General features: G+C 48.0%; 1 protein-coding gene across 1 annotated transcript in view; it reads right to left on the bottom strand.

Moving 5' to 3' along the window:
• Nucleotides 1–7,392: 7,392 nt before the first annotated feature.
• The window catches only part of CORO7 (coronin 7), a 343,435-nt gene continuing 336,080 nt past the window's right edge, over nt 7,393–14,747 (bottom strand). Inside the window, exon 31 of the mRNA XM_068244175.1 lies at nt 7,393–8,019. Within this exon, the coding sequence (XP_068100276.1) occupies nt 7,933–8,019 (87 nt within the window). The 3' untranslated portion in view covers nt 7,393–7,932. The remainder of the gene's footprint in view (nt 8,020–14,747) is intronic.

Raw genomic sequence — 14,747 nt, 5'->3', positions numbered from 1 at the left:
GGGGCGTATAATTGAGAGATTATAAAAGCAGTCATTGCTAAATTTATTCTAAAAACTGTGTCGATGAGACGTGTTTGTACAGTACCAAGCATTCAAATAACTAAGCTGTAATCCTGTTCTGCCTGAAAGAGTTAAACATTCGGGTAAACAAGTGATACTTTCTCTCCAGTCAGAAATCAGTCAGACTATAGAGTAATCCTCACTCATAAGGAATAACAGCCATAAACCACTTTCCTAGCAGAGATTAGCTGAGTGCAGGGGATAGATAAAAAAGGTCAATAGCTCTGGGACACTGAGGCTCTGTGAAATACTGCACCATTCATATGAGACAATACAACATTAAGCTAGTTTTCTTTGGGCATATAAAGAGAGCAAAATCTGAGGAACATAATAGATTTTATTCGAGTGCATTATATTCATCAGATTTTACTCACCATTGAGGTTTTTTTTTTACCCTAGAGGAGGTAAGTTTACTTTTACTTCTAATTTTAAACTGTTTTTAATAATTTTATCCCATGGAAAATAGGACTTATTATTCCTTGCATTATTCTGGTCTGACTTGCACAGACTGATTTTATTAGGAAAAATTGAATTTTCCAGTTCCTGTCTGTTTCTAGAGCCAATACAAAGTGGACATGCAGAATTATTTTGTATCCACTAGATGGCGCCAGTGCTGGTTCCAGTTTAAAAATACTTATTGCCTGGCTCTTGTGTACCCCCAAGAGCTGAGGGCCTTACTGTGAGTTTTATATTGGGACACTTCAAGCACTTGATACATAATATGGAGCACCAAATACAGCTGCAGTGTCAGAGATGTAAACTGGAGAGGGGAACAGCACGCATGAGAATCAGAATAATTTATTTCACCAAGTACAAACGGGGGGAAGAGGGGTGTACGAATTGGTTTTAGCTCATACATGTTCTGGAAGGATGGGTGAATAATGTCTGAAATCCAAGAGCCGAGGCTGCCATACTATGGCGCCTCCAGTCAGCCTTCAGTGTCATTTCACCGTATGCATCCGAGAAACATTCACCTCCCATTCATTCGCCAATAACTGTATCACAATGAAATTATCTAGATCTTGTTTTTCCCACCACCATTTAGACTTTCTTTGGGTGGTACATTTTGCTAAGAATTATTTTATTATAAATAAATTTTAACAGGAAGATTAAGAAAAAAAATTCATTATGCTACCATAATTAAAACCCATGTATTTTATTTTCCCATTTGTCCCGGTTATTACACCGTTTAAATTATTTCCCTATCACAATGTATGGCGCCAATATTTTATTTGGAAATAAAGGTGCATTTTTTCAGTTTTGCGTCCATCGCTTATTACAAGCCCAAATTTTAAAAAATAACAGTAATATACTTTACTACATACATATTAAAAAACGTTCAGTCCCTAATGTAACTATGTCAATTTTTTTAATAAATATATTTTTAACTTATGTGTACCTATCGAGGAGTGTGGGAGGTAAGGGGATAATTGTAAAAGTAAAAAAAAAAAATTGTCATTATCTGGAAATTTTTATTTCCAGATGTACTTTTACTATTTGGCCACAAGATGCCCTCGAAGCTCACTTCTGCATGCGGAAAGATCCTACGCAAAGCGAAAGTAATGAGTGGATGGGGCAGAAGGGGATTTGTGAAAGACGGAGCCGTTCTTTCATACAGGGGCTTAGATCAATGAATGGGAACTTTTTTCCCATTCATTGATCTCCAGGCTAACGGAAGGCGGCCGGAGCGCGCACCAGGCAGCGGTGTAGCCTATATGCTATCTGGACGGATATATCCGTCCGGATAGGATTAAAGAGACTCTGAAGCGAGAATAAATCTCGCTTCAGAGCTCATAGTAAGCAGGGGCATGTCCCTTCACCCCCAAACCCCCCACTGCGACACTTGGTCACAGACTTGGTCGCTCCTGGAGGCAGGGCTAACGGCTGCAGCCCTGCCTCCAGTCGCGTCTGTCAGCGGCGCATCGCCGCCTCTCCCCCGCCCCTCTCAGTGAAGGAAGACTGAGAGGGGCGGGGGAGAGGCGGAGATACGCGCTGACAGACACGTGTGGGGCAGGGCTGCGGCGGTTAGCCCTGCCCCAACCAGGAAGCGCTCCCCCGCTGCACCGAGGGGATTTGGGGGTGAAGGGACCCCCGTTTAGCGGCGCAATAGCGGCGGGCCCCTGCTATCTATTAGGTCTGAAGCGAGATTTATTCTCGCTTCAGACTCTCTTTAAGTGGTTAAGGAGAACTCATGGGGGGGGGGGGGGGGGTGGAGGGGTTCAGCAGTGAATATAATAATATAATTATAATAATCAGAACATTTGTATAGCGCTTTTCTCCTGTCGGACTCAAAGCGCTCAAGAGCTGCAGCCACTGGGACACGCTCAAGAGGCCACCCTGCAGTGTTAGAGAGTCTTGCCTTGAACTCCTTACTGAATAGGTACTTGTCTTAGCCAGGATTCGAACCCTGGTCTCCCATGGCAAAGGCAGAGCCCTTAACCAGTACACTATCCAGCCACTGTGAATGTCCAATTCTTCATGAAAGAGACCTGCGGTGATGCCTGACCCTGCTGAGGATCCCAATTGCTGACACCTGGCATTGACATGATCATGAGGTAATCATTACCAGCATGGCACCAATGTGGGGCTAATTAAAAGGTTGAAGGAGGGACCCCTAGTGTGCCTCTCTAGTCTAGTTGCCCCAGTGCAGTCGCAGCCTCTATTGCTACACTGCTGGTCAGTGTAAGAGCACATAGCAATGTATGTATGTGGGGGGTAAGTGCAGCATCATATAAACCTGTGTCCCAATAGGAGTAGTACCGAGTAGGCAGATCAGGTGTTCTCATCCCTCCTGATGTCTGAATAAACACAGACAAGGCACGGAGTCTATAACCACAGAGGGCCGGGCAGCTCCGGCCATCCGGGTTTAAGACCAACTAAACCAAAAATGAAACCCAGACCACAACTTATAGCCACCATAATGACCAGAGTTCAGCTTTCTGTAAAAACAAGCCAGAATTTTTATTTTTGTAATTGTCACAGGAACCAAGCACTTGATGCCCACAGTGCTAACTACCCCTAAAGACCAGGCCATTTTTTGCAGTACTGGGCTGTGCAGGCTTTTCAGCCTCCTGCACAGCCCAGCTATAGAGCCCAGCGATCGGACTCACCTTTTTTGTCCCTAAGGGGACATGACGCCGGAGGGGTCCAATTGCTGCGGCCGTTTATTATTTTTTTACCCCAGCCTCTATGAGGCTCTCTCCCTCCCCTCTGTAATCTTTATGGAAGAGGACGGCGATCCGTCCTATTCCGCCTCTCATAGGCATCAGCCTATAAGAGGACGGTGCTCCCCGGCCAATCAGAGGCCGGGGATCGCCAATCTCGTACAGCTCTGCCGGGGACCGCAGCGCTGTACAGTTTGTAAATGAAAGGGGATTTCTCTCCCCTTTCGCTTACAAACAGCCTGCTAGCCGCGATCGGCAGCTAGCAGGCTAATCACGGAACTCCGTTCCGCATGCGCGCGGCCGTTCCCTGTAAAACTGCAGCCCCAGGAGTTGACGCCAATTGCCGTTAGGTGGTCCTGGGGCTGCTGCCGCGGTCACGCCAATTGGCATGAGGCAGTCTTTAAGTAGTTAAAGAACAACATAACTGAACAAAAAAGTTAACTGCTCTAAAACCGCACAACGCCAATGGGCGTGGCCGCGGAGGCAGCCCCAGGGCCGCCTAACACCAATTGGTGTCAGGTCCTGGAGCCAGCTACGGAAGGAGATCGCTCGCATCTCATTCTCAGGGGGCGGAGCTCCACCCCCTCTTCAGTCTCTGAGCGGCAATCGCCGCTCGGGAGACTGATAGACGGTGTGATCGCCGTCTACACGGGAAAGTGCTGCGATCAGCAGCAGCACTGTACTAGGGACAGCTGTGTGACACGGGGGACAAGAGAGTAATCGGCTCTCATAGGCAGAAGCCCATGACAGCCGATCGCCAGGATTGGCCGGCTGGGGGTTTGCTGGAAAAAAACCATTAAAAAACACAAATTTATTTTTTAAATAATAAACAACTGGGGGGGGCGATCAGACCCCACCAACAGAGAGCTCTGTTGGGGGGGGGGGGGGGGGGGGAAATCACTCCTGTGCTGTGTTTAGCTAGCCTGGTCTTTGGGTGGGTGGGGGGGTTACCACTGTGGTCCTCAAGTGGTTAAGATACTTTCCTCATTAGAGGGAAGGATCTGGATGGTCCAGATGTTTCCCAGATTCTTTGTACACCCCTCCTATGCTGCGCTGGGACCCTCTAAACAACTTTTGACTTTAATGTTGAAGATTGCTGCTGGCCACCCCCCCCCCCCCCCCCCCCCTCGCATACAAGCGCAGCCACACAGTAGTGTGAAGCCGCTTGTGCACTGCTTTTTTCCCCTGTGCACTAGCGGCTCTGTGCTACTGCTCAGGGGTAAACCCTTCTCGCGTCTGCACAGTGCGACCGCACATGTACACCAAGGGAAGCGGAGTTGTGAAGATAAAGTGGGTCCCGGCTGGCAGTGGAGGAGTCCTGGACATCGGGGAAGCCTCAGGAGCATCCAGAGGATTCCCCCTAATAACTTAAAGAGAGTCTGAAGCCTTATAAAATTGGTTTTTATTAAACATTTCTCTTCTGCACTATCTCCATGGCTAAAACACTGCATCCCCGCGGCAGAACGCTGTATTTAAACTCCCCAAATCCAGGGGCAAAAATCCACGACTTTCAAAGGGATTTTGCTGCCTGGGGAGGCAGAGCTTAGGGCTGTAGCTCTGCCTCGATAAGCGTCAGTCCCAGCTGATCTCCGCCTCTCCCCCGCCCCTCTCAGTGAAAGAAGACAGAGCGGTGGGGACCAGCGGGGATTGACGCGAGTAGAGGCAGAGCTACAGCCCTTTAACTCTACCTGTGACAGGAAGCGATCACCGCATTTTGCCCCCGGGATTTGGGGGGTTTAATTACAGCATTCTGCAGGGGGAATGTAGCGTTTTAGCTATGGTGATACTGCAGAAGATAAATGTTAAATAAAAAGATCGATTTTATAAGGCTTCAGACTCTAAGTACAGTATGTAACTTTTTTTTTTACAATAAAGTGTACATTAAATGAACTGATGAGAAAATGGTTGATGCTGCCATTACCAGTTTCTTGGCTGTGATCACAATAAGCTGTAGCACTCATCAGCCACGGGATATAAATGTAAGCTCTTGGGAACGCATCCTCACGGCTGGAACTAAAGTCATTACAACAAACATTTGGGACCCATTTAGAAAAATAGGGATGATAAAACTGAGAACTATTTTTTCCTGCAGCTTTATGCCTTTTACAAGTTTTTGTTGCTTCTTTCCCTATACAGATCAGCCATGAATGAGGGATCAGGCTGGCATTATCTCCGCTCTCCTGACACGTTGCCACACAGCTGCTGCGGGACAACAGAGGCAGCTGCGGATCTGTATAAACACAGCCTGAACCTCTCTAAACACTCTGCCAGCTTGTAGGTGATGGTGTCACTAGATGCTTCTAGCTGCATTGTCAATGAGTTTCTTACAGCTTAGATGACAAGACTCAGTGGCATAGCAGCAATAGTGGGTGCAGAGGCTGCGACCGCACCAGGGCCGCTGGTCCAGAGAGGCTCAAATGAGGCCGAAGCAGGCACAGTACAGAAACTAGGCGCCGCCATAGCAGAAATATACTGCCCGGGGCGTGTAACGGCAGTTTGGTGTTCCGGCTATTGCCAGAACCCAAATTACTCCTCCCTCTGAGTTGCAACGACTCAGAGGGAACAGCCGGTGAAGATTTGAGCGGCAGCAGGATGAGCCGTCAATACGTAGGCCAAATGAGGCCCTTCTCCAGTCAACTGCATTAGTTTTTGATTGGCACCTTCTATGTGTTTTGAATAGTGGTAAATCAGTAACAACCCATTTTCCTCTGGTTACACCTCCCTCAGGCTTCTATTACACTGAAAATCGCAATACAATTCCAATTTGTGATTCCGGTTTTCAGTGGATGCAACAAAAAGCTGGAAAAACGCAGTATGCAGGACTTTCTTTTCATCGCATCAAGAATCCTATGGAAAAATTTGCATCGGACTCAGAATCGCACGCAGTGTTAAAGAACCCTCACTCACATCAAAAATCGTAATCACCTGTAAAATCGCATCAAAACCGTAATTGCATGTAGCGCAAAACAGCGCTCAGGGTTCTTTTACACTGCAAATCGCAATTCCGATTTGCGACTCCTATTTTCACTGGATGCTAGCAACACAAGGAGAAAAACGCAGCATGAAGGACTTTTTTTTTTTTAAATCGCAATAAAAATTGAAATCTCATAAATCGGAAATCAGAGTCACATGTAGCTTTAAAGGGCCCTCACACAGGCTTGCTGCCTCATGGACAGTAGATAATTACATTTTTTTCTTCTAGTGGTTAACAAAGCAGTCACGTGACTATATGCAACCTCTTCCTGTTGTACCCAGCATGATCACAACTAGCCAATCAAACCTCTACAAAATATTAACATGATCGCACAACTTTCATTTCATATCTGTCTGGATTTACCTAGGCAGGTTTCAGGCCCCTTTTACACTTGCACCATAAATCTGCGTTGCGTTACCGTTTTGCAGCAGGGTAACACAAAGGCAATGCAAGGCAATGGGGCCTAGCACGCTTACTGCATCACGTCGGCCACCGAACCACCGCAAAGTCAAAGCACTACACTACTAACGTCCGAGTGCAATAGTGGAAACTGGGCTGTGTTTGCACAATATTTGCGTCTTATGATGCCCAAAGGTAGCATCTTGCAATACTTTAATAGGTGTCTCTTACATTATTAACGTTGACCACTAAGAAACACGATACAGGTACTGACGATCACCTTCGGGGAGAACATTGTACCATTATCGGGCACTAACAGCTAGGATGGGAAGGGGACAGTAAACACAGTACAGCTGCACACTTTGACTGGGCTGTATCTGAGATATGAGATCACAATCAGGGCTGTGGAGTCGGTACAAAAATCATCCGACTCCTCAGTTTATGAAACCACCGACTCCAGATACCCAAAATTACTCCAACTCCACAGCCCTGATCACAATGCAGAGTGTGACCACACTATCTATGCTGCAATGACAGCTACACTCAGCTAAGGATTGTGCGATAGCACTGCGATATCAGAGGATGCACAGTGCAGTCATACAGCAGATGATTTACTATTTACTGTGAAGAACAGCCAAAGGTAGGTTTACTTCAAACAACCAATCATACACAAAGAATGACTTTTCCATTCAAAAAATTCCCTGTAAGTGGCTGGATGTTCAAAGCGGACTATTTGACCCTCTACTTTCCATTTCCCACAGAGAGTGCTGCAGGTCAGTTAATGGGAGACGAGGCTTAATGAGTGAAATAATGTCTTTATTAGACAAAATCAGCGGTTTAGTGATGAGATATCGTGCAGGAATAAGTCACTCATCAGATGAGATGCAATAATTCATACCAGCTGCCTGGGGCTGACTCTTCCCATCTCACAGAGGCCAGTCCCAGCGGTACACGATCCAGACATGGATCATCCAGCGGTAGGATCACTGCTTGCCTCAGCTGAGCACACACTGATCATCATTCTTATAAAGCACCTGATTCCTGAGCCATACAGAGGAGACCACAGTTTGTGTCTGTATGTGGCAGCCCGATAGTCTACCGACGACAAAACAGCTTCCATCAATTCATATAGGCCACAGGAGCACTATGTACCCTGAAGTCTCACTGAAACAGCCTAGAAAAATATATAGATTTAATATCAGTCATAAATTACAGCAGGGGCGTGCCCGTGTGGATGGCAGTGGGGTACCATGTCTCTAGTCTGCAAGTCTTTATAAAATCCCCTCCATAGAGTTGGGCAGCCTTCTCCAGTCAAGCAAAGCATATGCTCAGGTATCACGTGGTCTTGTCCTCCCCCTCAGCCTTTCCCTCCTGGTTCTGTATCTGAAGCTCCTGGTCCAGACGTTCTTTCGCTCGCACAACCTGAGGAAGAAGGTACAACTGATTTGTATTCTTCTTAGACAAATAAATGTTCAAAAGCATTCCAAATGCGGATTTGGTAAAGATGCCTCAGAAATGTATACATTTTATATACTTACCACCAGTGTTGCCCAATTCCAACAATAAACCTTAAAATTAATACGTTAGGCTGTTCGGCTCAATATACACAGATAAGCCAAAACATTTACAATCACCTGTCTAACACTGTGTAGCTCCTTAATGTGCAGCCAAAGCAGGTCTTACCCTTCATGGAATGGACTTGACAAGGCCCTTGTGGTATCTGGCACCAATACGTTAGCAGCAGATCCTTTAAGCCCTGTAAGTTAGGAGGTGAGGCCTCCATGAATCGGACTTGTTTTTCTAGCACATCCCACGGATGCTTGGATTGAAATCTGAGGAATTTGGAGGCCAAAGAAAATTCATTTGACCAGACCACCTCCTTACATTGTTACATAGTTGAGTTTTGGTGCTCATGTGGATGCTGTAGGTGCTTTCAGTGGTGGACAGCGCTTAGCATGGACATTCTGATTGGTCTGTGGCCACACAGCCCCTCACAAAGCAATGCTGTGTGTGTTCTGACACCTATCATGGCCAATATTAAACACTATACAGGCATCTACCATCCCCCCCACATAGTCCATGTTTATTCTGTGTTATTGAACTGAGGAAGCGGGCAGAGACCAGAGAAACGAGTTGTCAACAGTGTAACCATTTTATCAATAAAAACAACTACCCCAATAATTTGGTGTGAGTCATCTTAAAAGGTAAGACACCTCTATTTATTCATTTATGCAGTATCCAGCAGGGCTTCCCAACCCTGACCTCAAGTACCACCAACAGTGCATATGTGTGCCAACACTGCTTAGACAGATTTCCCAACTTGCAGACAGCAGTTTTGAGCTTCACTAGTTTAAGGTGTAAATTTGTATGATTACTTTAGCGCTAACTTATCAAACAGGTACTGAATGTCAGAGCAATGTGCAGCAAGGTCACTGGAATCACACTGCTGATCAGGCGAAAGCCGATTGGCTCTCCTGGGCATCTGCTCCACAACTGCAGAAGCTTTCTGTAACCAGGTTAAAGGACAAGTAAAAAGAGAAGACTAGGGAGGCTGACGTATATTCCCTTTTGAACAATGCCAGTTGCTTGGCAGTCCTGTTTATCACTCTGGGATCAGCAGTGTCTGAATAATACCAGAAACAAGCATGCAGCTAATCTTGTCAGATCTAATGTCAGAAACACCTGATATGCTGCATGCTTGTTCAGAGTCTATGGCTAAGAGTGTTAGAGGCAGGGGATCAGCAGGACAGCCAGGCAACTGGTATTGTTTAAAAGGAAATAAATATGGCAGCCTCCATATAACTCTCACCTGGGGTTCACTTTAACTGTCCTTTTTCACAAACTGTAAGCCTAGAAATGAAAGCCTCTGAAGAAGCAACCATGTTGTGGGCTTCAAAATGTGCGTTAGGCGATTTATATGTGGCAAACGTGCAATAAGGACTATTTTATGCTATGTCATATGTGACCGATTACGAATATTGTAATTAAAAGTTATGTTTTACGATTGAACTTGTGTTTCTTGCTTTTCTATTGTATGATAAAAGTATTAGATGCAAATGAGCAGCAGGACAGCCAGGCAACTCGTATTTCTTTGCTTAAAAGGAAATAAAAATGGCAGCCTCCATCTCCCTCTGGCTTCAAGTGGCCTTTATTAGCACAGCCTCACTGAGGAGGGCGAGCAGAAGTAACAATAAAGGGAACACAGGTGACACAGGGGTCACACTTGCATTGTAGGTTACCCACAGGTGTCCGCTCTTTAGCAATCAGATATGCTGTAATGCCTGATCACTGTTCTGTAGCAGGCATTGCCACCTCTCTCCTAGATGTCTGCTCCCCTCCTATCCATATACCACATGCATCTACAAGAGGAGACAAGTAGCTTGTTTATTTGGAACAGCAGTTTTGGAACAACTAATCTTGGCCAAATCCAGAGAGTTTGTGGTGAGGACAGTGTGTAGCGTAGTGGGCCTTGGGTTATGGAAAACCACTGGGATGGTGTGTAGTGGCTCAAAATACATTACATGCATGCATAAGGAGAATGCTATACTGACAAACTGCCACCAGGTGGCTCTTTCCAGCCTTCTTCAGGCTGAAGACTGAAAAGCATACCAGTTTTCTAGTAACCATGTAGTAAATAAATGAAATGGGTAGAAAAGTGGTGGGGATCAGGAAATAACCTATCAGTGTTGGTTTGTATGGTCAGTTATGATTGATACAGCCAAGTTGTACAGCCTCTGTGATATTATCCAAACTCCACCTGCACCATAGCAATCACCTCAGCCAGATGCTGCATCACTCAGCCCAGAGAAAGGAAGACTGACAACTGACACCGGAGGCTGCAGCTTCTCACAGACCCCCAAGGCAAGAGACCCCTCCCCCAACATACTATAGCTGAGCTGACACAAGCACCACATACATTACAGCCAAAAGGGGGAGCTGCACAAGGAGGGCAGTACATGAAATAAAAAGGAGAAAATGGAGCATGGGTGGGGGAGGCTGCTATACACCTTAGCGGTATGGACGAGCTCAGCTCGTCCATTACCGCCAGAGGGTGCCGCTCAGGCCCTGCTGGGCCGATTTTAATGAAATAAAGTGCAGCACACGCAGCCGGCACTTTGCCAGCCGCGTCTGCTGCCTGATCGCCGCCGCTCTGCGGCGATCCGCCGTGAGCAGCGGCGAAAGAGGGTCCCCCCAGCTGCCTGAGCCTTGCGCAGCCGGAACAAATAGTTCCGGCCAGCGCTAAGGGCTGGATCGGAGGCGGCTGACGTCAGGACGTCGGCTGACGTCCATGACGTCACTCCGCTCGTCGCCATAGAGACGAAGTAAGCAAAACACGGAAGGCCGCTCATTGCGGCCTTCCGTGTTACTTTTGGCCGCCGGAGGCGATCAGAAGAACGCCTCCGGAGCGCCCTCTAGTGGGCTTTCATGCAGCCAACTTTCAGTTGGCTGCATGAAATAGTTTTTTTTTTATTTCAAAAAAACCCTCCCGCAGCCACCCTGGCGATCTTAATAGAACGCCAGGGTGGTTAAACACCTGATCAAATTCATATGGAACAGGGCCAGCACATGGAACAGAGGGACTGCTTACACTTCGGGGTTGATGTACATGGGGGGGAAGGGGGGGCTGCACATGGAATGAAGAAAGAGCTGACATTTCAGGGTTATTGTATATGTTGGCCGTGGTTGGGGGGGTGGGGGGTCAGGGGGCTGCCGCTTTGACGGCGTTTCAGGTTTGTATTGAGTCCAGAGCAGTTGCTTTTGCACCATGGGCTTTCTAAGGTAATGCATCTGCTATACAGAACAATAGGGATTTTTGCGTCTCATTTACCGGAACGGATCTGTACCGCACTGACAGCGTGAGCAGATCTTTTTAACAACATGAAAATCTGAGCATTGTTAGTTTTTGCAATTCGGCAAAATGACCCGTTTGGCTTTGCAGTGTGAACTGAGCCTCAAGGGAAAATCCAGCCAGTATATGGTGCATTCGGATAGGGAGTTAATATGCAGATTAGCGCACTGTCAGAATTTCTGGCCCGGAGCAAGCAGCCAGCTATCAGCCACCCACAGTGCCGCCTGGTCTACCCTGGAACACACTCAAGCCACTCCAGGTGAGAGCCCTATTGCTGGGCACCATACACACTGCCACTGTCTCCTTGTTGGGGCTCCGGCCTGCCTACTACCCTGTCCAGGGGGGCTGCAGTGCTTGGGGCTCCTGGGTCTGTACTACGCTACCCATGTGAAGGACTGTATTTGCAGAACGCATGCGATGGTCTGCTTCTGCACGGATAGAACGAACTGCTTCAGTTTTTTGCACTAATCATGTGATGGTCTGTAATGCACTGCTCGAGACGGACTGTATTGCGCTGCTCATGTGAGGGACTGTACGCTCATGTGATGAACTGTACTGCACTGCACTGCTCATATGAGGGCCATTTTTCTTTTGCACGCTCATGTGATGGACTGTATTGCGCTGCTCATGTGATGGACTGTATTGCGTTGCTCATGTGATGGACTGTATTGCGTTGCTCATGGGATGGACTGTATTGCGTTGCTCATGGGATGGACTGTATTGCGTTGCTCATGGGATGGACTGTATTGCACCCTCATGTGATGATCTGTATTGCACCGCTCATGTGACGAACGGTATTGCACGCTCATGTGATGAACTGTATTGCACCGCTCATGCGATGGACTGTAGTGCACTGCTCATGTGAGGGACTGTTTTGCACCACTCATGTGTGGGACTGTATTGCACTGCTCATGTTGATGGACTGTTATTGCACTGCTCATGTAAGGGACTGTATTGCACTGCTCATATGATGAACTGTATTGCACTGCCCATGTGATAGACTGTTTTGCTCATGTGGCGGACCGTGTTGACGCTGCGCATGTGATGGTCTGTTTTTGCACTGCCCCAGTTCGAACTGTCTTTGCACTGCAAGGTGATGGTCCGCATTGCACTGCCCTTGACTCCCATGTTGCCTGCAGCGACATCACTGCACCATGCCCTTGGTGGCGGTGAGGCAGCACTTACATCCATGCCCCCAGCATCACTCCTTCCCCCTCGCACCTCCTTCACCAGGTCGCAGCTCCTCAAATGGGAAAATGCAGACCTGTCCCCAGTGGGCAGGCTCCTGTATGAGTCTGTCTGGAACCATATCCAGAAAATCACTCCCTCTGCGCGTGGGCCCAGCAAGGGCCAGCGGAGAAGAGGATGTCGGGCTGGCGCCAGGGTGAGACTGCAGAGGAAAGGTCTGCGGTCAGCCATCCCCGCAATCCTTCTAGCAAACGTCCGTTCCCTCCCCAACAAGCTGGACGAACTGCAGCTCCTCATTGATAAGAGAGAACTCGGCAACAACACACCAGTTTTTTGCTTCACAGAAACGTGGCTCCACAACGACATCCCCGATAGCGCCCTTCATCTCCCAGGATTTGGCCTCATCCGAGCAGACCGCGACAGCACCCTCTCTGGGAAAAGGAAGGGTGGAGGTATTTGTTTTTACATCAGCCCCACCTGGTGCTCCAACACCTCCATACTCGCCAAAATATGCTCCCCGGAACTTGAGCTTCTCCTCATAAACTGCAGACCACAATACTCGCCCAGGGAGTTCTCTTCTTATGTCCTTGTTGGCGCATACATCCCCCCGGATGCTGACGTCAAATCTGCCCTGCGCATTCTCAGCGACACAGTCACGCAGTGGGAGACGTCCCTCCCAGACTCTCTGTTCATTATAATGGGGGATTTCAATAGGGCCAAGCTCCAACAAGAGCTACCACGCTTCCACCAGCATATTACCTGCCCCACCAGAAACACTAACACCCTTGATCACTGCTACACGGTCCTGAAAGGTGCATATAAGGCCGTTCCGTGGGCAGCACTAGGCTCATCCGATCACTGCCTCATCCACCTGATACCAACCTACAAGAGGCGCCTGGAAACTGCAAAACCAGTCCTGAAGTCCACCAAAGTATGGTCAAGTGAGGCTAAGCTACAACTTCAAGCCTGCTTCGACTGCACGGACTGGGAGGCCCTGGAATCACCAAACCTAGATGAGTGGGCGGACAACGTATCATCATATATTAGCTTCTGTGAGGACCAGTGTATACCAACAAAAACTTTTAAACTTTATCCAAATGACAAACCATGGTTCACCAAAAAACTACGACACCTGCGGTATTGCAAGGAAGCTGCACACAGGACTGGTAACCAGGAGCACTACAGGGAGGCAAAAAACAACCTGAACAAGGAACTGAGAGATGCCAAAAAGAGCTATGGGGAAAAGCTGAAACAGAAACTCTCCTCAAACGACTCCCGAGCTGTATGGAAAGGCCTCAGGGCTGCCACCAACTATAAGCCCCCCCCCCTCAACATGCAAATCCCAGCACTGAGCTTGTTGAGAACCCCAGTGAATTCTACTGCAGATTCGAGAACCAAGCAGCATGTGCAGGACTCCCGAAGCCACCTGCTCCTTCCTCCACCCCGCCTGCTCCATGCCCAAACTCACCGTCTCTGACCGTGAACGAGGATGACATCCTGAGGCACCTGTCAAGGCTAAACACTAGGAAAGCCTCAGGCCCAGATGGTGTGTCACCAGCATGCCTGAAAACCGGTGCACAACAGCTAGCTCCCATTCTGTCTGCCATCTTTACCAGATCCCTCCAGGAAGGTAAAGTTCCTGCTTGCTTCAAGAGGTCGACCATCATCCCTGTACCCAAGAAGCAGGGAGTCACCGACCTCAACAACTTCAGACCTGTGGCTCTCACATCCGTCATTATGAAAACTTTTGAGAGCATGGTCATGCCCCTTCTAAAGGTCTCAACAGAGCCCCTGCTAGACCCACACCAGTTTGCATACAGAGCGAACAGGTCCACCGACGACGCCATCAACATCTGCCTGGAGTCAGTCTACGAGCACCTGGACAGAGCGAACTCATACGCCAGGATCCTCCTCCTTGACTTTAGCTCGGCGTTTAACACCATCAGCCCTAAAATACTTCAGGAGAACCTTGCTGCGCTCAATGTCCACCCCTCCCTGCGCCTGTGGATCACTGACTTCCTCACAAACAGATCCCAGGTCGTCAAGCTGGGTGCCATCCTCTCTCAACCAAGAACCACCAACACAGGGGCCCCACAAGGCTGCGTCCTGTCAC

This window comes from Hyperolius riggenbachi, chromosome 7 (genome assembly GCF_040937935.1).
Source record: "Hyperolius riggenbachi isolate aHypRig1 chromosome 7, aHypRig1.pri, whole genome shotgun sequence".
NCBI classification, from domain to species: domain Eukaryota; kingdom Metazoa; phylum Chordata; class Amphibia; order Anura; family Hyperoliidae; genus Hyperolius; species Hyperolius riggenbachi.
The sequence above is the reverse complement of the archived record's forward strand: the minus strand, read 5'-3'. Positions and strand labels throughout refer to the sequence as shown.